Source organism: Urocitellus parryii, chromosome 2, assembly GCF_045843805.1.
Source record: "Urocitellus parryii isolate mUroPar1 chromosome 2, mUroPar1.hap1, whole genome shotgun sequence".
NCBI lineage: Eukaryota > Metazoa > Chordata > Mammalia > Rodentia > Sciuridae > Urocitellus > Urocitellus parryii.
Window position 1 is genome coordinate 84,493,605 of NC_135532.1, and position 27,526 is coordinate 84,521,130.

Genomic DNA, 27,526 nt, shown 5'->3' on the forward strand with positions numbered 1-27,526 from the left:
AGTGTTCCCCGTGGCAGGATGAAGAATCTGCCAGATTTTAATGCCTGGATCCAGAAAAAGGCACAGCATCACTTTCCAAAATTCTACCAGAGCAGAAGCTCAAAACATACCCAGGCTCCAGGGGAGAGGCCAACACCTCTACTTCTCCACAGAAGAGATTTCAAAAGGTTTGTGAGCATTTTCATTCTACCAAAATGTAATAAATGAAGGGTGTATAAAACACTAAGGTGGGAGAGACAAGAGGACTCTGGAGACCTCAATGAAAGGGGAAAGTTGCCTCCAGGCGGAGGTAACAGATGGAAAAGGTCTTGTAAAGTCAAATCCTGAAATGTTTCACTGGTGCATTATCAATGATGGTGACAGTAAACATTAAATTAAGACCAGGTTTTGCAGCAGCTTCCCGATCCATAAGATGCAGGATGCAATAAAACACAGACCTCACTCGCACCCTATTAAATGCCTAAGGGACTCTGCTCTGTTGAGCTGGGAGTGCATATAACCAAGCTGCAGGTAGCAGTGTGCCTGCGTTTCAGGAACCAACTCTCCCTGTGGATGATGTCCATGGAGAGGACCTTGCTCTGTATTTTACTCTGAAAATCAAGTCTACACACACATATAGGACAGCATGGTATTCTAGTACACTCCAATGTGTCTTGTAGTGAAGAGGTTCCCAAATTGCCAACTCATTTTCTACAATTGTAGAGATGCACATGGGCCCAAAGACCGCCAGTCAAGCAATTTTTTCTAACAACCACATTGGAGGAAACTTGTTGAACCTATGAGTTTTTGATGAGGTTCAATAAATGGTTGCTGAATGAATATTGATCTTAGATGCTCCACAAGGAGTCTCTCTGTTCTGATAAACTTGTAAGTAGCTATAAAATTTATTAAAGCTACTATGGAAATATCGTACTGGCCAAAAAGAGGAAAATGAAAACTCAATATTACAAGCTAGAAAAAAAATCTACTCCAGATTATGCTTAGCTTTACAACTTCATATTGGGAGAAATCGGACTGCGGATGGTTCTGGTGATTTTAAACCTTCACAACCCTCACTTGGTTCTGTGAGTCGAAATGTTTACAGTCAACCAATGACTAAAATATAGTCAGAAGCAGCAAATATCATTTGCACAAAGGTCACCTGTGGGGGCCACCCATGAGCTAGAGTAAGCATCCTCTCTCAGCCTTGACCCCAGGGGGTGTTGGTCTGGCTTTGCACGCTGTCTGGGCTGAGGGATGCAGTGGCCTCCACCTTGGGTTGGCAAAGATGCCTGCTTCCTCACAGCTCTGGACCCGGGTGTTACCTGTTGGGGTGAGGTCAGCCCACCCCCTGCCTTATTTGGTGAAGAACATTCTATGGAAAAACCTTTTTTGATCCCCCTATAAATAGAGGGATTCCAGGTGCACACTCTCTCTTTCCAGCGCTCCTTTTCCAATATGGAAGCTGACCCTTCAGGTCAAAGAGCCATCCTGCCCTCTATTTGAAAAACTTATGTGTTGTGTAATTTTCGCCACCTACTTAGCTTAATGTTGCAGCCAGCCCATTTAAACCCAGTGTGACTCATCTGTGCAGCTCATGGACGAGAGTCACCTAGAAAGGGTCCCAGAATAAAGGACTGGTAGATCACTTGAAAATATTTATAATCAAAGAAAAGCCTATGTGCTAGGCTATGCAATGCCTAGTAATATTGGATGCTATGCTTAAATAAATATTGTCTTGCATTGGCCTAAGAATTCCTTTTTAAAATTCCTTTTGAAATACTTAAAATCTTGTGTCCAAATGTTTATTTCTCCTTCCACAAACACTGAATGCCAGCAGGTACTAGAGGCTGAGGAATTGTTTAGAGAAGAAGATACCTTGATTTCTATCCTCAAGGCACATACCATTTAAGGGTAAAGATATACCATTAAATAAGGAAGGCAGAATGACGTCAGGGCACCAGCAGGTGCCATGGGAATGGGGAACAGAGGGGGATAATACCAAGTACCTGTGAGAGAAGCAGAGAGCAGGGCTATCCCATCCATACGGCTTCACAGTCGTGAAGGTTGATTTTGCTCCCACTGTTTCTAATTGCTTTTTAATACAAACTTGTATTATAAATAAAGATATCCGGTTGAATCTGTGCATAGATTAGAATGAGCTCTAAAAGCCCTGCAGACTGATTTCTAAGGATCGTTTCACATGAGAACAGAGTGTGTCTGTCAATGGGCTTTTAGTCAGTATAACAGAAGCCTGAGGTCATCAGCTGATGACGAGGAAAGGTTTATTTTGGTTCATTGTTTCAGAAGTTTCAGTCCCTGGTTGGTAGGCTTGGTGCTTCAGGCCCTGTAGCCTGGTGGTACTTGATGGTAGGGGGCAGGTGAAAAGGATATGGGGACCCCAGCCCTTCCTCTTCCTCTGTTTTCTGCCTTTTCATGGGCACACCCCCAGTGATCAGACCTCCCTCCAAGCCCTCCACCTTAACATTTCCACCAACAACGCCAAGCTGGGGACTAAGTTTTCAACATGTGGGCCTTTGGTGACATTCTAGATCCAAACTGCAGACAGAAGAACAACGGAGGGGCCCTCCTAGGATGTGGCTAGTGAGGTCTGAAAGATGCTGTAAAGTTCAATCAAACCAACCCACCATTCACCTCAACACAGTCCCTGGAAAGGAGCTTATAAAAGCCATGCGTATGACCAGGACACTGTGGGGACAGGCACCGGGCCACGAGCTCTCTGACTTGTACAACTCCGGGTAGGGGTGACTGTGAGTCCCATTTTAACCAAGTGAAGCTCAGAGAGGCCTCCTGAATGGTGACACACTTGTCACAGATGGAAGATGTATTTCAAGTCAACTCTTACGTCCGCCAACGCCTGGGCTTTGCCCCCAAATGTCCTTCTAAAGTGGGCCTTGACCAAGGTGCCTGCACTAGTGTGGAGCGCTGTCCAGGGACTGCTGTCAAACTTGTCCTGATGGAATATTCAATTTTTATCTTGGCATTAAAATGAATGTATGAACAGCTCTAAGTTCAACCTCTGACCTTAAAAGTAAGGCAATAAACACTCATGTAACACAAACCTCAGGAAAATGAGGAAAAACCACTAGAACTCTTCAAGCATAGTCAACTCTTGGAAGGTGCCAGGTACTGACTTCCGGCCCCTCCCACACACTCTGGGCTTTGAGCAGGGGATGGGACCTTGCAGCATAGTAGGCTCTGCCCCTAGGGGGCAGTAGAGAGAAGAGGAGGCTGGGTCTGCTCTTGCTGTGTTGGGTTGGTGTGCTTTGTGCTCAGTTTCAGCTTCATCTCATGACCCTTGGGCTGTGCCTGGCTGTCCTTCCTTTCTTCTCCCCTTCCCCTCTTCCTTCCTTCCCTCCCCACTTCTTTTCTTCCTCCCCCAGGACCCCCCCCCCAGCTTTTTAAATTTCTTTCATGTTTTCAGAACTATCCTAAAAGTGTCCCTTGATCACCAGTACCGGCCTCAGTCACCAGGCACTTCTCCCTGAGCAGGGCAGGGCCATTCTTTCAAGCTTCTACCTTCTAATACCCTCAACCTCTCATGTTGCGAGTACTTTATCTGTGTCACCTCAGTGTCACCCCAGTGTCACTTCTTGCTATTTCAGTTCTCCAACACCAATTTTTTTTTATGGGGGTCTCCCTTTGGGGCCCAAGCTATTCTTAAACTTCCTGGCTCAAGGGATTTTCCTGATTCAACCTCTCATGTAGCTGGGACTACTAGAGTGAGCCCACTTTGCCCGTCGTAAACCAATCTCTTATACAAATTTTTGTTGAAACAACTGTGTGACTAATGGTTAAGTCTTCCAAGGCAAATATACATACATCCTATGACACAGAAAGTCCATTCTTGAAATGATACCTAAGAGAACCGAGTGTTTATGCTCACCTGGAGGTAGCTTTAAAGATGTACCTAATAGCAAAAACAGAAAATAACCCAAGTCTATCAAGAGCAGAGTAGGCAGATAATTAGGGTAAGAGTCCTACATTGGAATACTGCACAGCAATGAAAAAGGAACAAGCCACTGCTCCATCCAACAATGATCATAATGTGATGTGAAAGAAGCTGGACTCCAGAGAATACCTACTGTTTGAACCCCAGATCAGTGTGGGTTCTAAACCAGGCAGAACTAATCTATGGAGGTGGAGCACATATCTTTGAAGGGAGCTGTCAACAGAATTTTTTTCTCTTTCTCAACGTGAGTGATGATTTATTGATCTAGTCATCTAAGAGCATGTGCTTTAGCTGTGTGTAGGTTGTAGTGAATTGAGTAGAAAATTAAAATAAAATGATTCAGGGTCAATCAAAAAGTAAAATTAATTAAAAATAAAAAATAACGATGGTGACTGTGTATGTACTTATAGTTGATTTTTTCCCATTGTTGGAGATGAAGCTGATGGCCTTTCTCCTGCTAGGCAAGTGTTGTACCACTGAGCCATATCCACAGCCCTCAGTCTGTATTCTTGACTGAAACTTGATCAGGTCAGGGAGATGCCCAGTGGCAGACTAGAGAGACTGTGGAGGAATAGCCAAGCATTCCAGAGACACAGGGGTGAGAGGAGCCCTGTGGATTTACAAAGTCACAGAAGTAAAGTGCAGAGAAAGCAAACAAGACCACTTGGGGCATCACCAAGAGGGATATTGATGCAAGGGACAGAAAAGGCCAATACTGTACAAGTCTCCTACGAACTTAAAAACAAGAAATTGAGACTAACCCAGGTAAAATAAAACACTTTAGATTTGTTATTAGAAGAAAAATAAGAAAAATCTCCTAAGCTAGTTCTAAGGCTGTACTTCTCTATACTGAATAAATTTTAAAATGCCTAAAAAACTAAATTATATGTTGATTGTAAAAACCCACTGGATGCTGCTAGCCCTGTGCTATCAAATATCCTTTGTCTGCACACCAACCCTTGGAGATGGGTGTTATTAGTCCCCTTTAACCGAAAACTCAGGTTCAGAGAACAAACCCTCATCAGAAGCCACACCACCACAAATGGTAGAAATGGGTTCTAACTTGGGTCCACTTAATCCAGAGGAGGTTCTATGGAAAAAAAAAAAAAAAACTATTGCTAGAAAAACAAAGCTGAGCACTGACTGCAAACAAACTCACAATCTTGAATGTGCTAGCCCCATATAATAAGTTTGTTCTGCTTTAAATTTCCCTGTGATCCTTCTGCACATTTATGTATACACACACGTGGCAATTTTATATACAGGTTGCAGATGGCAATCAGTGGTCTGCAGCTGTTCAGTCTCCAGAGTAAATAATGCATTGCATAAGATAAGATTTTTCCAAATGACCTACCCTTCAAGATGGTTGAAGTTAAAATGCAAGTTTTCATGTTTAAGATCAGTCTGAAGGCCATCATCGTAAACGTTTTACCCCCTTTATAATCTTTCATTTAGAAACGTAAAAGAGCACTAAGTTTTAACTTCTTGTCTTGATTTGGATCTAGGACCTTCAATTGTGGGTATAAATGTTGAAGACATTCTGAAGGTTTAACAGTAAGTGGCAGCATGACCCTCAGAACCAGATCCCTGCTCAAAACTTCATGTTTATCTCAAAGTTATTCCGTCATGGTGGTGTAGGGTTATAGGTGGTATGCAAAAGTACCTCACATCTTTACCTGGAGTAACTGAGGGTTTTCCTAAGGTTTTCCTCTTCTATTTTCCACTGTTAAATGATTCTATACAGAAGAACGGAGCAAAGGAGGCAAAAGAAAATCTACACACTAAAACCAATTCACCAAGTTTAATGCGTAATTTTCCAGAAAGGTGTTAATGTCGTCTAACTGGTTGTTATCTTTTACTTAACCCTTAGAAGACTCTTGAATCACAGTAACATCCGTTCTTTCAGTTAACTAAGGAAAAAATTTCAAAAGGCAAAGAAATGTTGATTGATTTCTGGTGGGGAGTAGGGATGACAATGAATCAGACAATGTCCTCTGGCTCCACCATGGTAAGCAGAAGACAAGCTCTGAGACGGAGTGAGGAGGAAGGGTGTTCTCCTGTGCACACCTGCTTCATTCCTCCTTGGACTATCGGAGCTGCCCCTTTTAAACATGCAAGGTGCTCTAAAAGTTGAACACCAGACTGTGCCTGACCAGTGGCCAGGCCCAGCCCTTCACCTGGGCCTTCCTGGCAGGACCCCGAGAGTCTCGATTCCCTGTTAGGTTTAGCATCACCATCCACTTCATGCCTTGAGATTCCTCTGACCAAGACCAGTGACATGTGACTTCCTCAGAGGCTTCGATTGTTCTCTTCTTTTTTAAGCTCAAAAAGGAAATGATCATGTTTTTTAAAAATGCATTGAGCCAATACTACAAACACATTATCTACTCAGCAGTAATCCAGGGAAGTCCTGTAGAGCTGGCAAGTGCATGCCATGATTGTTTTCTCTCTGAATGACTGACAGGGTGAGTCTAATTTCTCTGCACACTGTCACCTCTACCCCCACATACCAATAAGTGCCTCATGCACATGGCAGGCATAGAGATCTGCTCCATGTAGTAACATGGTAGTAAAATTACATATTTTAATATTAAAATTACATATTTTAATGACCACATTCTGACTAATCAGAAAAAAAAACAGACTAAGATAATGGAAATAGTAATTCTGAAGTCAATTAAATTTACTCCTTGTCAATTAAATTTACTCCTTTTAGCATTTAGGAAGTTCAACCAACTAAAAGTAAACATGCTGTTTATTAACCTGTTAACCCATTTTAGTGAATCACTGAGAACAGTGTGGTAGGGATACTCGCACTAAAAGATCCCTCCGCTATTACTGGGTAGGAGTCAGACTGAGAAAAGAACATATTGTTTCAATTTCTTTTCTATCTCAATGTGTAGCAGCATGCAAGCCTTCTCTGCAGGTCAGTCCATTTGTGAACATCTGCTTTGACTGGTATCATGAACCTTTGTGTATATGTGTGGTATCGAACTCGGGGCCTCATGCATTCAGGCATGCCAGTCAAGTCCTCTGCCATGATCTACAGCCCCAACCCTGGCATCATAAACCTTGTTCTAACATTTAGTGTTTCCTCAGGAGATGATTCTGAAGGAAACCCATATCCTAGTTCATAACAGAACAAGGTAAGTATGAGTCACAGAACTCATGAAGTAAAACTGTGCAAACTTGAATGAATGAGCTCAAGATAAATTTAACAGAGGAAACAGAATTAGTTAAGCTTGTGGAAACTTAAGAACAGGAAGGTTATGGGAAGGGGCCTGTTGCAGAGTGAATATGCTAAACCACATTTGTCTTAGTGGTCTTCTCACCACTTGGCTGTTGACATCATTATTTAATTCATTTATTTTTGGCAATGCTGGGCACAAAACACAGGACCTCCAGCGTATTGGACAAGTGCCACATCCTGGACATTGAGCCACATCCCCAACTTGAGAGAGGGTATATTTTAATTTTCTTCTGCAGTAGCAGAAATTATAGACTTGTAATTTCCACTCTTTAATAGACACAGGAGCTTCTTTCTTGCAATCAAAGATCTGATTTTTCTCTTTGAAAAATAGAGATTCCCCTGGAACTATTATGAACCAACAGTAAAGATTTAGATACCTTAGAAAATGTGCAGCAGCAAACTAGTTTTCCATAGACTGTAAAATATTTCTACTGAGTGGAAATTACACCTTGCAAGCTCAGATTTTTTATATTTCATGACAGCAAGGAAGATACACTTAATCCAGGCATTTGACCACCTGTTTTGCCAAATTTCTCTAGTTCCTAAGATTGAACCAAAGTTCTGAGATTGCTTCTCATGGTGTTTTATGTTTGTAAAGACCCAGTAGCATTCACTGAGTGGGAAAAAAAAATCTCATTTCGTTTATTAAAGTGCATTTTTACTTTAATTACCACCACATAGGAAAAGGAGGAAAAAGTAACGATCTTGTAACAGAGTAGCAAGTATTGCCCACTCCTCTGTTTTAAAAAGCCTTCCAAACTGGCATGCCTCTAATCCCAGCAGCTCAGGAAGCTAAGACAGGAGTATCACAAGTTCAAGGCCCACCTTAACAATTTAGCAAGGCCCTAAGCAATTTAGGGAGACCCTGTCTTAAAATAAAAAATTAAAAAGATCGGGGATGTGGCTCAGTGATTAAGCATCAATCTCCAACCCAAATTTAAAAATAATGAAAAATTTAAAAGCCTGTCAAGAACATCACAGAGGTGACTCCTTTATCTAGTAAGGAAAAGGCATCAGTTTAAAGACTAGCCACCTATATAGTCCATGGGAAAAATACAGCTCACTGACTGCTTTTTTAAAGCCCAGGAGCTTAGAAGGGGTTTTACCTTTGGAAATGGTTGGGGACATTTTTTATAAATTATCTTTATGACATATGACATAAATATATACTATATATAAATATAGTATATTCTATAAATAAAGTGTTATTGGAATCCAGCCTTTCCTATTTACTTATGTATCATCTATAGCTATATTTGTGCTATTACTTTAGTTGAATGGCTGCAAAAAGCCTAATATTTTTACTCTGGTTCTTCACTGAAAATGTTCATCAAGCCCTAAGGTGAGTGATTTCTAAGGTCCCTATCTTCTAAGAAGTAAACTTTACTTCCTTAGGTAAGCAGAAATTCTCTGTCAAAAACAATATTGGGAATACAAGTTAGCTTGATGACATCGTGATCCCCAAAGAACTGCGTCTTTTGTGTTGTCAACATGTCCCACAGAATATGTAAAATGATACTTACTGACTCCCACACAGAACATGCAACCAAACCTCCTAGATACTGATTACTTTTAAAAGTAGTCTCTTGGTCTAGAAAGCAATATTTTATGATTTTTAGTAATTGTCTTTTATTAACAGATTTACTAGAACATCTGAAAAATTACCAAGTATAATGAAAACTTTAAAAAAAACCCAACTCTCTTAGAAATTCACACCATAAAATATTTATTAATAAGTAATAGGATTTTCCCCTGCCTTTGGTTATTAAAAATTATGATTGAGTATCTTTACTGATACCCGTTGCCAACAATGGCTTAACATTATTCAGTCATGAGATAGATGATAGAAGAAGAGATGACAGGTAGCCACTGACATAAATGTGTAAAAGACCGTATCTTACAATGATTTGTTTAATTACAAATCTTTGTTTTGCTAGCAGTTGAAAATTTACTTGCATATACTTAAAACTTTTAATAAGTAAGTAATACACAAATAAATTCACTTGATTTTGGCAATTCAAAACATTGGCAATGAACACAGTGCTTATTGAGGCCTGAAAAAGAATAAGAAGAACTGTGGGGGAACAAAGGCAATATCTCTTTGAAAAGTTTTTCTCTTGACTTAATAGTCCTTATTCCTTGAAAAATATGCTACTTTTGCTAACAAGAGTATAAAAGCCTTATGATTTGCAAAGAAATGCCATGTCTGAGGTTTAAATTTCACTCCATGTCTCAGGTTATAACTGAGAAGCTATACAAAACATTCCTTTGAATTTTTATGATTAAAACACAAAAAAATGTTTTATCAGATCTAGGTAGAAACACTGATATTCATTTATAACTATGCCTTCACTGCTACACAGACAAGGGGATCTGAAAATCAAGCAGAACAAAATGCCAAGCCATATGCATGGCAAAATTAAAAGCAACCCAGAGAAGTAGTAGGTGATGGTTTTATGATTTCAGTATTTTAAAAAATCCAATTACTTCTCAGATGTCCCAGTAAAGCCATAATATTGAGATACCATCAAGAAAGGGATGAATGGTTTCATTACTATACCACCCACTACTTCAAGATTAAAATAATCCCAGAGTTCTGAAATGTCCTCATTTGTTAAGGAACTACACAATTTCTTTCAGTCTCTTTATAATGTAGAAAATCATTTGGTAATAATGTCTCTACACAAGGTTAAAAAAAAAAAGCACAAAATAGGGCAAAAAAGCACAAAAATAGACAAAATATATATATCTTTTTACAATGAAATAAGATGTGCCTATGGAATAGTGAGATTGATGACTAATCTCATAGAGTTCAAACTGGTTTCTTTTTATAATAACTGTGTTATTCACGTCTTCCCTTCACCTTAGATGCTTGTAAAAAAATAAAATGGCCCAGGATAAAGGGAGGTAAGTATTCTGTTCTTGTATAGTTAAAACCCAACAACAAAAAGAAATAATAATGATGACATAATAAATCCCTTAACTCATCAGTGTACAAAATTCTTCTGATACCACACCTCAAGGGCACTTAAGGGCTCAAGCATTTGTCACATCAACAACACAGGTGGCGGCTCCAGTGGATGTTATTTGTCCATCATGAATCCATCCATACACTGGGATGAAACACATCCAGAAACGCTAATTCAGAGACGTTTCCTACAGTTTGGGGGCAAATGAAGCCACACAAAACAACTGTACCATAAATACCATTGACATGCACAGGCTTCCATCTGAAGAATCCATCCCAGTTTTTCTCAGCCTCATAAAGGAATCCAGTGGGTGACTTGTGAGCTATACAGTCACCGCAGGGTACATCTTCTGTTCACTGCTAGTGTGGGGGAAGGAGGTCTGAATCTGCCTGTAGCCAGGCTGTAGGCCATCCATGAAAGGGGGCACGGGTGTCATGGGCACAGAGTCATGTTGCACCGTGTACCCCACATATGGGGGATGTAGGTACTGCCCTTGATGTGGCACAATTTGGGTTGCCTGCTGACAGTTCAGCACGGAGAAATTTGTGGGCATGTTAACATACACATTGTTCATAGTCCCCTCAGGCAAGCAACAGTTGGTCTGTGACCTTGTTGGGGGTGCCCGGGCCCCTGAGTTGGCACTGGAGCTGGAACTGGCAGCTGTGCTGGACTGGCGGGAGGATGACCCCCGGGAAGTGCTGGCGCTGGGAATCATGGGGATGGTCTCCATCAAGCGGTTGGCCCCCGGGGCTCTGCTCTGCTGGGGCTCCTGCTTCGGCCGGAGACATCTGCAGCAACAGGCTGCCACAAGGGACCCCAAGATGATAAAGGCCACAAACACAGAGCCGACGATCAGGAATGGCACATAGATGGGCACTGGAGAAAAGGACAGAAACATTATGACTTACTATAAGAATGCAGTTAAAATGGGTGACTGGTGGAGGCCGCGATAAATAAGCCACACTGATATCCAGAATCAAAGGACCTAACCTGGACTGGTTGGTCCACATGTTAGCAGTACATAAGATGCACCATCTTTTACCAGGTATCCAGGAGAGGTGCCAGGACCCTATGGACATGCTAGATTGACTCTCAGAAAGGAAACTGTTAATATTTACAGTTAAAGTCATCAATTATAATGATTGAGACATACCCAAGATGGCAAAACATGGGCTTAAAGTATTAAAATTGCTAGGATTCTAATCTTCCTATAATAATGTAACTACCTAAGTTTAAATCTGCCCTAGCAGATTTAGTAGGATGTACCAAATAATAATGAGTTTGAATTTCTTAAGTCTTTCTTTTTTTTTTTTTCAGGAAATTTTCTTACATTCCTTGAAAATGTCTTTTGCCATTTTTTTTTAAGCAAGTTCTTTTTCCATAAGTAGATAAATAACAATTTAGGTCAGACTCTGAGCCACTGTTATTTCCAAAACAGAGTATAATGCATGAGAAAATCAAGGAAGGGTTTAAAAGTCTCCACAAATCTAAAAAAGTTCATCTCACAGAAATTGAAAGCAGAATAGTAGTTTCCAGAGACTAGGGAGAGTAGCAGGTAGGGTCCGGGGGATGGAAAGACTGATCAATGGATACAAGTTTGTATTTAGATAGGAGGAATAAGCTCTGGTGAGCTATGTAGGGTGAGTACAATTTAAAAACAATGCACTTTATATCCCAAAACAGCTAGAAGAGGGCAATTTTGAATGAATTCATCATTACCCAATTTTTACATGAATGAAACATCACCTTGTGCCCTATAAATATGTACAATGACTATGTGTCAGTCAAAAATAGCAGAAACTTCTACACACTCCTGTCTGTTGAAGGGATGGGTCCTTGGGTGAGGCATCCTGCCCAGTGTGGGGCATCTAGTGATGAAACTGTGATGTAGAAGAAAAAGTATACTGAGAACAAATATCAGGAACAAAAATCCATTTGTTCTACAAAGGAGTTGCCCACCAAGGGCTAAGAAGGCATGCAGGAAGGATGAGGGTGCAGGGAGGATGCCCAGAGGTTCAGTTGCACCCAAGGTTGTATGCAAAGTCTGTAGAGGAGAACCATGGTATTTATCATACTTAGCATTTATTTAGGTTTTATTCTTGAAAAATAAAACCATAAGATTTTAAAAAAAAAACACTTTACTAAAACCAGTAGCGAATTCCATTTTTTAAATTATTTTCTTTAAAAAAAAAAAAGTCTTTTGGGAGTCACAGAGATGACACTTTAGAAAGTAGGCTGTTGGGGGCAGAAAAAGGAAGAGGAAACCTGCAGAAGAAATCTGAGCCACTTCCATAGAATTCCACTCCATGCTTTAGAACCCGGTATGTTTTTGATATGTTCCTGTCCCACTTCTTCTTTTTTTTTTTTTTTCTTTTCCTTTTTTTTTTTTTTTTTTTTGCAGGTACTAGGGACAGAACCCAGGGCCTTGAGCATGCTAAGCAAGCATTCTACCTCTAGCTGCATCCCCCAGACCTCCCTATTTGATTGAAAAATACACTGGATCTTGCCTTGGCAAACCACAGTGCCAGCACAAGATCAGATGGGCAGCATTTTAGGAAGAAGCCCATACCTCTGAGGTCAGATCTGCAAATACCCTTTGACTGTCCCTTAGTGCAGTGGGCTTTTTAATTATGCTCCTTTGACTGTTATATTCCTGGAATCAGTGCTTTTAGAATCCAGCATCACCTGGAATCATTGAGAAATAATACCTTATAAGTAAAACCTACTTTTGAGTAATTTAGCCAAAGGCTGACAATGAAAGATCTCCCTGAATTTCACTGCTGAGCAGAGCCAGTTCTATATATAGTGTCCATTCTGGCAGGCAGAGTATTGCTACAGTGTGCAGCACAGCCGGCCTGAGGAAGCAGTACTACTCTGATTACACTATCACTGCAGGCTAACTATGAAGGGCTAGAGCAGTGGATGCCCAACTTTTTCCTACACACACTATAAACATTTCATTCTCTACATTAAGACACCAGTCCCAAATATGTTATCAAGAGGTAAACAAAAAATAGTAAAAGAGAAAAATAATAATAATTTACCACCAATACTAGAGCAAAAACTAGCTCAAACCAGTCTCAGTCTACATAATGAGTTTTAGGGAGAAATAACTGTTCTCTTTCCAGGATTTTTAATTGGAAGTGTAAATAATTACACAGGGGTAAAGAATGCAGGGCTACTATAAGCCCCACTCCCCCCACCCCCCACAGGATTAATTAGGCAGGTCGTCCTTCCTCACTGCTGAGGCTATGTGAAAGAAACAGGATTTAAGGAAACAGATTTAAAAGAGGAATGAAGAAGGCACCCATGCACAACACAAGCATCAGGACTAGTGTGATGCCTGCTGATCTGTCCAAAGCCATCCCAACTTTTAGAGATCATTAATGGGCCCAACTTAACAGACACCTTTTTGTAGCAGTTTGGGCTTTGGCTCATTTCTCCAGGCTTTATTCCGAGGCCACACACTTTGCAAGGCTGGGCTTGCATTTTAAGATGGCACCTTTTCTAGAATTACCCTCAGTTCTCCTCTCTTCAGATTCAAGGCAGAGCATCAAGGAGTAGTATGATAATAAAATCCTTCATTAAGGAGAATGACTGAAAAGAACTGTCCAGGCCAACACAGAACCTACTTGGTGTCAATGTCCAGGCAGTTCTACCCCTGGGTGCTGGTATAAAGTCAGTTAATTAATACAACTACAGAAAAATGAGACACCATGTCTGAGACATGCTTGCCATTTGACTCTACCCCTCTCCAATCCCAAACTACACACTCTTTCTCTTGCAAATAAGTGCAGACTTTCCAGGGAGGCAGTCTGGGAAGGCTTCCACAGAGTGGAGGAAATGTAACCTATCAAATTCTTTTGTAGGTTTGTTTATTTTCCAAATCTGGCTTTGGCAATTAAAAAAAATCTATACACACACACGTGTGTGTATGTTTGTACATATACACATATATGGGTGCATGTGTGTATATGTGTGTGACTGTATGTATTTAGGATCATATATATAATTTTATATACATAATTTTTAAAAAAATCTTAAGACACAAAGAGCAATGTCACACCTACCAAGTCCATGTGGTAAGGAGAGACCTGGCCAGGGCAGGGGGGAGAGGTGCAGACGGTTTGAATTCCCTGAGGTCTCGTAAAGTCTACATCACCCACTCCAAAAACCCCAGGAACTGCCTTCCTTCGGAGAAGCCTTCAAGGAAGTTCTCACCATGTCCTTGTGTATCCCCAAGATATTAAGTCCTAGGCAGACAGGTCACACGGGAGGGGCAGAGGACCCTGGACAGAAGAAATTTGGGAGCTGTGTGTGGCCACACTGCGGTAGGTGTGTGATTTGTTTCGGAAAATCTAAGCCTTGCCACCCCTTAGCGGACCTATGGAGAAACTGAGGGCAACGAATTGGTGCCCTACTTCGCACAAATTAATGGATGGGAAAGAATGTAGGCTCCACCTCCTGGTCCTAATCCCTTTCCTGAAATCTCAGTGCTCCTAACTCCTTCTCCAAGTTCTCAGATCAGTGCCCTCCATGCAAGTCCAACTGCTCTCCCCTTTCGCACTGGGCCCCAGGTAGCCCTACCTGCAGAGCCGTCGGGGCTGTCTTTGTCCGTGCGACCAGGCTCACCCGCGCCCTGCTGGCGGTCGTTGTCACAGCCGCCCTGGTCCAGACGCGCCTCGGCGCTAGAGCAGCAGTAGCGCAACGCGCAGCTGCCGCAGCAGATGGTGGCATCGCCGGCGTCGAAACGCTCGGGGCACTGGAAGCCTATCCGCCAGACGCCCTGCGCGTCCAGCCAGCCGTGGCAGTACTCGCCGCTGGCCCGCGCCCCCGCCGCCAGCAGCGCAGCCAGCAGCAGCTGCAAGAGGGAAGCGGTGTTCAGGGAGGAGGCGGCGGATGAGTGGCGTCCGCCCCACATGGCACCACCCTGGGCGCAGGCGAAGAGTCTCCGGAGAACACAGAGTATTCTCGGAGAACTGTGCCCCGTGAATACCGGGACTCTTCGCCGACTATCGCTTCGGCGGCGTTTTCCACAAAAGCCACTCCCCTCTGCCGCGACCTCGGGAGCTGTGGACGCCAGGCTGTAAGGCTAAGGCTCCTAAGTCATTCCCTTCCAAAGCTGGGAGACCAGGTCCCTTCCAGGACTTGCCGTCCCAATGGCACTAGCTGTCTGGGAATTCTCGAAGTGCAGAGTCAGAGGGCGTCCGGGGCTGCTGTCCCTCAATCCCTGGAGGCTTCACCCGCAACCAGACCCTCCCCGTGCATCCCCGAGGGGACGCTCACTGGAGCCGATGACTGCTGGGCACTCCGCTGCAGATCTGAAGCCAGGTCACTGCCCCGGGGCTTAAGCGTGGGAGTCCCGTAGGCGAATGGGGTGCGTCTCCCCTTCTTCATTCACCTCGCGGGCAGCCAGAAACCGCAAAGAAAGCGGGCAGCGCGCGCAGGGTTCCGAGCAGCAAGTGCAGCGGCCGGCAGCGCTCAGTCTCCGCAGCTCCGAACTGCGTCCACATGGCTTCGGCCACGCCGCCCGGGCAGTCCTCGCAGTCCTCGGCGTTGCGGCTCCCACGCTCCCCTGACCGGTCAATCCTCCCAACGCCTGCCGCCCCGGGAGCGTCCAGGACGCCGGAGAGGACCCGGCGTACCTCCCGCTACCGCCCCGAGGGTCTGCCCGGCTGGCGGCCGCCGCGGCTGCTGCTGGGCGCGGGTCCAAGCGAACTGCTGGTCCGTGGCTCCTCGATTGTAGCGCGATTCCCCGGGCGCCAGGCAGCCTCCGTCCGGCTTTCCCTCTCCCCCTCGCTGGTGCGCCCTCAGGAGGTGAGCGCCGAGAGGAGCCTCCCACGGAAGTTTCAGTCCTCGAGGCTAAGGGAGGGAGCAGCCGAGCTCCGTGGACGTCTGCACACTGTGTGCGCTCGGCGCCAGGCCAGCTCCGACTTGACTTGGTGCCGCGCTGCGCTGTGCTCTTATGAGAGGCCAGGGACTCCCTGGCGCGCATGCGTGCTGCGCGGGCTTCCCTCCTCCCCTGGACGTCCAGAGGCGCCCCGCAGCCCTTTGCTTTCGGACACCGAAAGGTGTGGCCATGGGCAGGCAGAGGCTGGCTAGAATCGGCGCGGGAGAAAACAACTTCAGCAATCCAAGCCTTGCTAGCACAATAACAACAGTGGTGATGACAGAAGCCACCCAAACGTGCTTAGTGAAGATATTTGGTTCTCAAAACTTCCCAAAGGATTATAGTCTCTTTCAGTTTTACAGATGATGAAGTCGCCATTCAAATGACCTGTGCCTCTCACCTTCCAGCTGCTGATATCCTGGCCCACCAAAGGAAACACTCGGTTGTTCGTGGCAGCGTTGTCCCTCCTGGGCTGCGTTGGTTTCCACCACAAGGAGCGTGGACGAACTAAGAGACATCCCAAATTTGGCTCCCGACTGAATGAGTTGTGTCACTTTGTTTTATTTTTTCTGTATCTGGGTGTCGCGATTGAACAGATTTCAGCAGAAAGGTGCCTCCGTCCAACATTGGGTCTCAGTGGTTTAGACAGCTGCAGCCTGGACGACAACGAAGCTCAGACACACCAGAAATGCGGCATGCGGCTTTGATGAAAGAGAAATTAATAGCTTCTGTCTTTCGGAAGCTGGAAGAACAGGTGCTGACGCTATTAAAGCAACCGCGCTTATTTTTAAAGGAACTAGTTCCCCTTCCCACAAGGTAGGGTAGTCAGAGGATCTTGAATTTTAGACCTGGCCCTACCAGTAAAGAATTCTCAAGTGTTGCTGTTCTCAGTTTCTTCGTCTATGAAGTGGAGCAGAGGATGTGATGAAAATTAAGGTCCCTTCCAAGTCTACAACCACAGAATACAAAGCAGTTTTATTCATAGCAAAGATGCTCTGGTTTAAACAACCATTGGACACTTAATGGGAAGCCTCAAACGTTAGTCACTGTCTGTTCACCCCAACAAAGTCAAATAAAGAATAAATTCTACTCCAGGTTCCCCCTCCCGAACACCTTATTCTTTTCTCTAAATCTTTCTCCAAGTACTGCACTTTATTTCTTGCAGGTCATTTGTTTATTTTTTAGCTACATAAAATTATGAATTTAAATATACTATTTACTAACTTAAACTAATAAGTTAACAAAATTTCAGTGTCGATGTACTATTAATCCAACACATGCAAAGCACTGTCAATGTACTTTGCTTTGTATTGGGTACTAGGGAGTCACCAAAGTGTCAGATATTATTGCCATTCCCTCAAACAAGTCAAAGGTATCTGGGGTAAAACAAATAAATTAGACAAAGAATTGAATAAGCAAACATGAGTATGATAAAAATCTATGAGCAGTGATGTTTAAGGCCCATGTAAGGGGTTAGTGTGAGGGAGAGAGCAGAAAAACCACCAGAGGACTGGGACTTAAAATTAGGCCAGGAGAAGCCAAGGGGAGACTTCATTTTTCAGATGTGTCACTTTCTTAGAAGATACTATTAGCTCTCATTTATTGAGAGCTTACTGTGTTCCGGGCATTGTGCCAAGAGTTTCACATGCATGATTTCATTAAATCTTTACAGCTAGCCCATAAAGAAGACATAATTACCATTCTCATTTTACTAGCAAGGCTGACTTTCCCCATCCGTATGGATAGAATGTCAATTTGCCTGAACTTACCTACCTAACCCCAAAGCCTACCCACCATACTGCTAGTAGCTCTGGGGTCCACTGAGGGAAGCCTATGATTGTCTGAGCTGAGCATCAATCTCCACATGGTTAGATATCATTTTCCCATGACAGCTTACATTGATTTATGTGTTATTCTGTTATTATGTGTTATTTTAAATGTTTTATTTAAAAACAAATGATGCAGAAGATTTGAACTTAATACAGGCAGTACTGAGTATAGGCAGTACCTATAACCACACCCTCCATCCACTCTCCATTTATCCCTTTCTCCACAACACCCACAATTTGTCAAGAGTTTGCTTATGAAGAAAAAAATGATGGGGCCGGGCTGTAGCTCAGTGGTAGAGGGCTTGCCTAGCACGTGGGAGGCACTGGGTTCAACTCTCAGCACCACATAAAAATAAATAACGATATTGTGTTCATCTACAACTAAAAAAAAATTTTAAAGAAAAAAAATGATTGAGCATTTCATATTGGAATTGATTGGGTAATCTGGTAGTGCTGTCGTGTTTTTTTTTCACCCCCAAAGTCTACTTTATAGCTGGTGAACTATGGAACTTAAGCAAATTCATCCTCTTTTTTTAAATTGTTATGTCTTTTATTCCTTAAAAGTTAAGGAAAGATGACCTATTTCATTGCTACGTCATATAGTAAGTGTCTCTAGTACTCAGAGTTCCCTTACATGGCTCTGCCTCTTCCCCTAACTTATTTTTTTCTTTGTGTACTTAGTATGTTGCACTGAAATTTTTCAAAATAAGTTGACAATTACTTATTAACTTCTCTATGGGACTTGCTCCTGGGAGATATTAAGATGGTTTTGTTCCCTGCAGAGGAAATAAAAAGAAATTTCCTCACTGTCCTTAACAGACAGTCTAAACTATTTTACTAGTCTCTTCTGAGAAACTATAATACTCATAACACACAGGTAGTAGCAATAATGATCTATTACAATCAAAACTAATGTCATCTACCAAAATATATTTAAACACATATGAAAGTGTGTTTCTACTTCTCTTTTAAGAAGTTGAATTCTCTAGACTTTAAAAGTTGCATTTTCAGCATTTGCCTTTCAGTGTGTTGGTATATATATAAATAAAATATAATTGATGATTTAAAAACAGACCTCTACATCTATCTTCACTAGAGCAAGTTGAAAATTGTATAGCTAAAGAACTGTAGTTATAACTTTGCTAACTGAAGTTGGTACAAATCGTATGGAGGTAATCAGATTTCATTCTGCTGGCAGTTCTAAAAGCTGCAAGCCCTACTTTGTTTTTCTTCAAGTTTCAGCAAGATCAGAAGGTTCTTGCTATCTGTACCCCCATCAGCAGTCTGTTTAGGGAGAATGGCTTTCACTAGGTTCATTCATATTTTTCCTTTCTTTTTTTTCATAAATACAAGCATATTGAGAATTCACATTTGGTTTACTAAAAGTTCTTTTAAGTGCTTAGTATGTGTTACCAAAAGGGACCTCAAACCTAAAGAAATATGCTAATTTAAATTTCTTGTAATTTTGTCTCATGATTGCTTAAACAGCATATGAATATCAAATTTGCACAATAAATTTTTTGGAAAAAAATCTTTGTTTTTGCTTTAAATTTTCCATCCTCTTTCATCTTCCATCTTTTTTTATTGTAATGAATACACTGATTTCCAGAAAAATAATTTCCATATTTTGAATTCTTTTTTTCTCATAGATCATTAACTTCAGACATTTAAGACAATTCTCTCCCTTTATTCTCCCTACATCTTACCCCATTGTTTTACTGAATTCCTATTTTGATGTTTATTATTGTCATCTTTTCTTTTGGAAATATGGAGTGAAAGAACATTCAGGACTGTTAATAATGCCTTCATGTAAGAGGGCCTAAGTAGAATCATCATGTGAGAACACAAAGATGGTAGCAAATATTTGCAAATCATATACATTCATATATTTTTCTAGTATCCAGAATATATAAAAACTCTTACAACCCAAGAACAAAAAGACAACCCAATTTACAAATGGCTTAAAAAGTTATTTCTCCAAAGAAAATCTGATGATCACATGAAAAGATGTTCATTTTTACCACTAGTCTTTAGTGAAATTCAAATCAAAACCACAAGATACCACTTTGCTCCCACTAGGATAGAAAAAATAATAGAAAATAGTGTTGGTGAGGAAGCAGAGAAATTGGCACTCTCAGACATTGCTAGCAGAAATGCAAAATGGTTCAACCTGTGCAAAGCAGATACTCCCTCAAAAAGTTGGAAATAAAGTACTATAAAACCCTGAAATTCCACTGGTGTTTATAACTCCTCAGATGTGTATGAGTTATTCCCCCTACAAACAAATGGTGTCCTTTGCTTCAATTCAATTCCGAGACTACCCAGAGATGGAACCAGATCCCACATACAAATCTACAAAAATTTAGTTAATAAATTAGGCACAGTAAGAGATGAACACTAATAATAAAATAGAACAGTGATGACAATATATTGTAATAAATAAAAGAATCACTACTTTTGTGCTATGGGATAAAAGAAAATAGGACTACTTGGACATAAGCATTGTAGTAGCATGACAATTGACGTGATTACCAAGATGGCTACAAGGTGACTAATGGCTAGGTAGGGAGATGCTGGACAAAGGAGTTTTGTCCTGGACAGAAAGGGATAGTGTGAGATTTCATCATGCCACTCAGAATGGCATGCAATTTCAAACATATGAATTTTGGAGTTATGGAATTTTCCATTTAATATGTTCAGACCAGAGTTGGTTTCCAGTAACTGAAACCCATGAGAATTGGGGACTGCTATACAGTTTTCCATGGCCCCATACCCACAGACTTATATTTGAGACTTAAGGTGTGATAAGAGAAAAATTCTGAGATGTCCTCAATTTAATTATAAAGGGCTGGAAGAGGAGGAAAGGTGGGAGAAATTAACCAACTCCAGGCAGACAAAAAGATTGCTTCATAGTGCTGAATATGTTAAAGCAACTCAGATTCCTTCACAAACGCCTTAGATGCTGCTGCATCCTGCTTGCAACCCCAACCAACCCAGAAGCAAAAAGTACTTCTCCTTATAGATGCTCATCTTATTCCAAAGCCCTTCCCCAGATTTTCATTACAAAGAATGTTCTTAGCTCTGATCCAGTAGACATTTTTCCAACTGCTACCTATCTCTGATGCTGGGGACCTAAGAACTTGTCCCAAGAATGTTTGTTTTTGTTTTTTGTTTTTTTTTTTTCATTCTGGCTAGCATCTGTAATGGCTGTAATTGCTCCATAAATCCTTTTGAAATAAAATGAAATCTCTCAGTCTCAAGAGTTTGGATATAGCAGATAATAGAGATCTGCAATGAAAAAAGAAAAAGAAACTAGCTACTTGAGACAGTGACTGGTGCCTGCTTCACACAGGAAGGCCGCTCGCCTATGGTAGTCTTCACTTTGGGGACCTAGTATTGGTGTGCAATTTCATGGCCAGTGTCATCCATGTCACCTGGGGTTCTGCCCTCTGGAAAGGAGGAACCCTTAAGAGGTAGAGCCAGGACAAGGAAACTGCTCAGTTTGGTGATCACCAGGAAGATGTCTTTGAGAAACCTGGGGGGTACTTCCCAGGACTGAAAAGAATTTCTGGGTATGGTGGGGCTTGTCCCTGGAAAGCAAGAGGTAGAGAAATGTTTAATACTTGTATAGTGTGAAGCCATGCTGTTTAACATCCAGGCTGAAAAACTAGATTGCTTAAAGATAATTTCATATTTTTTTTTATTAAAACAATTCAGAAGACACTTTCGGATCCTAGGTTCCTTGAGATTTCTCAGAATGAAAAAAAAAAAAGAAAAAAAAGGAAGTTCCCTTTATCCTGGGTGTTTAGATTTGATATAAATAAAAATTTCCATTATCAAAGCTGTCTCACCAGTCTTTGGGTAAAAATATAAAAAGATAAAAGAACCATTGTGCTTCTTACATTAGCAGGTAAGGGAATGATGGAATTCACAGTGTAGCCTCACAGTGGTAGTAATTATTCCCATCCAAACACATTAACTTTTCCAAACCAAGTGCAACCCCTTCTCCAGTTTTACGGTCTCAACCATAGTTTTGTACCTTTTGGATTAGTAAAAGATTTTCTTTGGCTTTTGCAAGAAGGCAATCTCTCAGGAAACAATTGAATTAAACTCTGTTTGTTTAAAGAGACCTTGGATAGTAACTCACATCTGCATTTCCTCAAAACGGAGAAATAAAAGGAGAATGTTCTGCATTGTGTGATATTCAAATAAATGGGAAAACATTTAACAAATTCCATGTCCTGAAAATGCTAGTGTCCCAATAACACTTTAAGATTTGTTAAGTCTTTAAGATTATTTTGCAGCTTTACAGTATCCAGGACACTTGCTTCATATTGTAAATTCTTATATAACAGTTATCTGGAGAGCCTCCAACTAGCCAGCATTCATTTCCTAATTAGAAGGAAAGTTTTATGTTTTTTTTAATGTTAGAAAATATACTTGAAGAGGCTGAAGCTCAATCAGTTAATAACTGCTATTTATTAAGCATCTGGCAGGTCCTGGGCATTGTGCTAAATTCTTTGACATCATTATAATGTCTCTTCTAATAAGTACCTTATTAAATAGGTTAAAAACTGTTCAGATTTATTCCCTTTCTAAAATTTCCTAATAATCTAAAATGAAATGCCCAACCTGTGCAGAATGTCATCCAAGTAACTTTAACACGAGAATTGCTAGTATGCCTTTCCCAGTTTTTATTTTTAATGAATTGTTCTCTAATGTTACACAAATGAGATGATATGTCTTATCAGAAAACATAAACAAGTCATTGGTATTCTTAATTTCTCCAAACCATTTCCTTTTCAGTGGGTAGCCATTTGATTTAATAAGGCACACATACTTTTAGTTATTTTATTCCTGGAAGTGGGTCAATTTATTTTGGAAACACGAGGACCTGAAGAAAATATTGGAAAAATGGAAAGCAGAAAAGTATAGAAGGATTTAAGATGATTATCACTGGGCATGAAAAAAATAAAGTTGACAGGAAGGGAGAAGGCTGCTTCCAAACTATCTTCAACAGTATGAAGAAGTGGGTGAGGTAGGGTAGCTCAGTGGTAGAGCACTTGTCTGTCATATACATGCACAGGCCCCTTGAGTTGGATCCCTCATTCCTCAAAAAAAAAAAATAAATAAATAAAAATAAAAAACAAACTTGCCAATTAACTTCTAGTTTTGGAGAGTGAGGGGTAGCCATGCCAGTTGATAGGACCAGGACTAGTTAAACACTTGAGATTAGAAATCAATTATTCCTCAAATCATACTACAAAACATAATTTTTTCAGGTTTGTGATAAAGAAAACAACAAATATGTCCTATACTGGTTCTTTTAACCTTGGGCAAAGTTGGTGACTTCCCTTCAAGTAAAACATTTTTAATCAAGACAAAATTGTGACTTCTACTAAATGTATCAGGTAATTTCCAATAGTATTTTTGACAAAAACTCTAGAATAACATCTACCTTTAGTACTTTGTTTTTCTTGCAGCGCTGGGGATTGAACCCAGAGCCTAATGTATTTCAGGCAAATGCTTTACCACTAAGTTACACCCGCCACCCTGCACTTTTAGTACTTCTGAGAGTGAGAAGAAAGGTTGAATGAAAGAATAACTTATTGCCTAAGGGCTATAGGAGACCTGGTCGCTCTTACAGGAATCCTGGTCCATCTGTAGAAGTCATATAATTCTAATTCCTGAACACTCTAAAGCCATCCAGAGTTAGTTTCAGATGTAGGCAATTTACATTTATAGACGGGGTCAAACAAATTGGACAGTTTAAGTAAGCCCTCAATGAATGGGAACATAAATATGTTAGGTCCAATAAATGGTCATATTTATGGAGTGTAGTAAAACCTCTATCTCTCTACACTTGGAGAAACCTTGCTAACTGTACTGAATGCAGTGATCATGATATTGAGTGCAGAAACTACAGGAGAGACAAAATTGAAATTGAACTTACAATTTCTGTAGTTCTTTTTTAGATGCACTTGAATATTCAATATTCCCATGGTAGAAAATGGATAATAGATGCTAAGAAACAAGAAAAATAAGAAAAAAATCCCAGAAAACAAACCACTTCCTTTTGAACACATTCATACATTTCCAGAATCTATATGTGGCTGCCAAATTCAATTTAATTTTTAAGAAAATATTAGCCATGTACAGATTGATAGGAAGAGAAGGATTACACCAGACTCTGAAGTAATAAAAAATAGGTAAGCAGCACCACAGAACAGTTCTGAATGCTGTTTTATTCTTTGTAATAAGTCCTTGTCTTAGAGGTGAGGTTAAAGATCTGGGCTTGGTTTACTTTGAAGACCAAGTATGAACTAGGCTTGGTAGCATGAACTTGGAATTCCAGCTATTTGGGAGGCTGAGGCAGGACGATTGCCCAGAAGTTCAATGCCAGCCTGGGCGACATGGAAGGACTGTAAAACAGAGAGGAGAGGGGAGTAGGGGAGGGAGAGAAAGGGAGGGAGACAGACAAAGGAAGGAAAAAAAAAAGAAGTTCTGAGTGTTAGACTAAATCTATTTAGTCTACAAATTTCAGAAAGCTTGACTTCCAGTTATTAAGCTCCAGTTCAAGAAACAGTAGTGACACAGGCTGGCAATTCAGTGACTGAGTCAGGAACAGGAGCAAGCTCTAACCCAGGTGATATCACAATAAGTGAAATGTCACTTCCCTATGAAAATATTTTGACATTGTCATGTCTTTAATTCATTGGATACTCAAAGATACCTAGGATAAAGAAAATTTATCCATGAAAATTAGGTAGTTCAGAAACATCAACTCTTCATAATTTCTTTTTTTTTTTTAAGAGAGTGAGAGAATTTTTAAAAATATTTATTTATTTATTTTTTTAGTTCTCGGCGGACACAACATCTTTGTTGGTATGTGGTGCTGAGGATCCAACCCGGGCCGCACGCATGCCAGGCGAGCGCGCTACCGCTTGAGCCACATCCCCAGCCCCTCTTCATAATTTCTTATTTAATGACAATTGCATTAATTTCACAGTCAGCTATAGATCTTAGCAAACTTCAACTTTCACTGTATTTTTCTCCCTAAGAAGTAGGATAAGGGCTCTAGTTTCTGCCAATAATAAAATCACATTATGTCTGATTGACCAAAACAAAGAAACCTGTTTTTTCTTAAGTTCCCCCCCCCCAATACTGAGGATTAAACCTCGGGCCTCACACATGCAAGGCAAACACCCTACCACTGAGCTACATCATCAGTCTTTGTTTTACTTTTTTATTTGAAAATAACTTCAAACTTAAGGGAAAAGTTGTAAGAATAAGTAGAATACAAAGAAATCCTATAGACCTCTTTATCAGACTCACCAATTGTCAACATTTGGGACAATCTGTTTTATGTCTGTACAGTGACTCATAGAAATGTATTAACCCTGCTCCTTCTAATTTTGGACTGTCATATAGAAATGTAGACAAGAGCACCAACATTGCTGGCTACATATGTTTGGTAGAACAGAATTAAACCCATTCTCTTACACTAGTCATTGATTTATGCTTTTTCCCTCTTTTCAACAAATTATTAAATCTGAATCATATACTTGTAAGAACATTACTTGGATAACCCACTCCCAACAGCTTGGCTAACTTTATACATATTACAAGGCTAAACTTTGGCTTTAAGTATTAAATTGAAAAATAAAATCCCAGTCTTTTCAGTACAGAGAAAAATATATGAAAGTCATAATCTTCCCCAGATTTCTTAGCTTTGGCTCTTGCACTCCCTCTCCTGGCTAAAAGTTGGCAATGGAACAGTTCAATTAAACATGTGGATCTTAAAACTAGTTTTATAACACAGAGTCTCCAGATTAGAACTATAGTTTTAAACAAAAGGAAGGCACTGAGATGATACCAGTGAAAAAGAAATTTAAAAGATTAGTAAAAAGATGACTTCAATGTGGAAATGGCATCCTCTGCTTACCTTTGGAATGTCAAACTGAGAAGCCAAGTTTTCATGGCCAGTGGCAGAGTCAGGAAAGGAAGAAGTGGGGGTAAAGTTTGGGGATCAGACTGTTATGGTCTAAAATAAGCAATATAGATTCATAAGAGACAAGTCATAGATTATTAATAAGTCATACTGATAAATCATAGGCTATAGATTAATAGATATAAATCAATAAATAGAAAGTAATAAAAATAAAGTTAATGTTAAGATAGTTAAATATGTTTTAAGCTTTAAGATAAAAAATAACAATATATTAGTATAAACATATAGCCTTTATAGTACCTAGACATAAGACTTAAAGATGTTAGTGATAAGGTATAGATAATAAAAGTTATAAGTATGTGTGTGTGTGTGTGTGTGTGTGTGTGTGTGTATGGGACCTCAGGTTAACTATAGTCATAGGCAATTATTAAGTTGATATATGTTAAGTTACAAGATAGAAATAAGACATAATCATATTAAGGCAAAAATTGTTGTAGGCCAACATTAGTAAGCATGGCTAATGTGACTCCATTGCTATTCCTGTAGGCAAGAGCCATTTCTGGGAAATCAGCATCTGAGCTGTCTTCCCCGAAAGACTTGTGTTTACTGTACTTTGTACTCTGCAAATGTACTAAAACCCGAACTGTACACCCACCTTAGAGGGTCTTTAGTTCTGCTTAGGGGCTCTTAAGTTCCCCTAACTTCTGTTTTAGCATCTGTGATTGGCTGGCTTGCATGCTAGGGACTTCCCAAGGCTTGTGGTTTTCATCCTTAAATTCCCAGCACACAGGCCAGGAAATTGCTGTTCTCCCACAGAGCTTCAGTCTCTATGGGTAGGTGACAGTCTCTGGCCAGGTAAGTAAAGCTCTCTTTGATTTGAATTCAGACTTAGAATGTTTTCTGAAGCAGCTCCTCATAATGAGACACAGGGAACAATGATCTGATTACCATGGTTTTACTTTCCTCTTAGGAAACCTTTCTCTAAGTCACTACCCCAGAACCCAGCCTAATTTGTCTTTGTATCATCCATAAATTGAGCATTATCTTATTGAATGAATTAAGAATGGGAAACTACAAAATGAGGACTATAGATAATAAAATTTTACTCTCAATGGGATTCATGCAAAATGAGATGGTTTTAAATGTTCTTACCATAAAAATCCAAAGATGGGTAATTATGTGAGAAGATGGGTATGTTAATTTGTTCATTATAGCAACCTTTAAACTATCTGTATGCATCTTATAATATTATGTTTTACATCTTAAAAATACATAATAAATTTTATTTTTAAAAAGGAGATAGCCAAGAAGAAGTGAGGAAAAAGAGAATGGGCAACTAATGAATCTGCTTTTGTTTAATGTGTGTAGCCATGCTGCTCAAGTTTAATCTGAAATGCAACTATTAAAGTAATAAATCACCATAGTTCATGAATAGTAAAATATCTAGGAACTATTAGGTTTTCAGTAGACAAGCTTAATCACATTTCTCTGAATTGTCACATTTTTCAATTTGATCCTGAAATCCAACTAATTTGCAGAAATTAATTATTCATTTATAACCCTAATAATCAAGCTGGAATAGGCCATAATGGCAATCCACTTGATACCCCAAACCTACAGTTATCCATTTGGTTTTTAAATATCATCCTAAATAATTCTACAGAGTCCATACCTTTGAGGAACCT

General features: G+C 40.4%; 1 protein-coding gene across 2 annotated transcripts; it reads right to left on the reverse strand.

Annotated features, from left to right (window-relative positions):
* Positions 1–8,857: 8,857 nt before the first annotated feature.
* Shisa2 (shisa family member 2) lies at positions 8,858–15,568 on the reverse strand. Of its 2 annotated transcripts, XM_026412648.2 has the most exons (3): positions 15,458–15,568; positions 14,759–15,032; positions 8,858–11,047 (listed from the first exon to the last, which is right to left on the reverse strand). In XM_026412648.2, the coding sequence occupies exons 1-3, from the start codon at positions 15,566–15,568 to the stop codon at positions 10,494–10,496; spliced, it is 939 nt and encodes a 312-aa protein (XP_026268433.2). In that variant the 3' UTR covers positions 8,858–10,493. The 2 variants fall into 2 exon arrangements, with proteins under 2 accessions (XP_026268433.2, XP_026268434.2); XM_026412649.2 differs by having other exon boundaries at positions 8,861–11,047; positions 14,759–15,548.
* Positions 15,569–27,526: the final 11,958 nt, after the last annotated feature.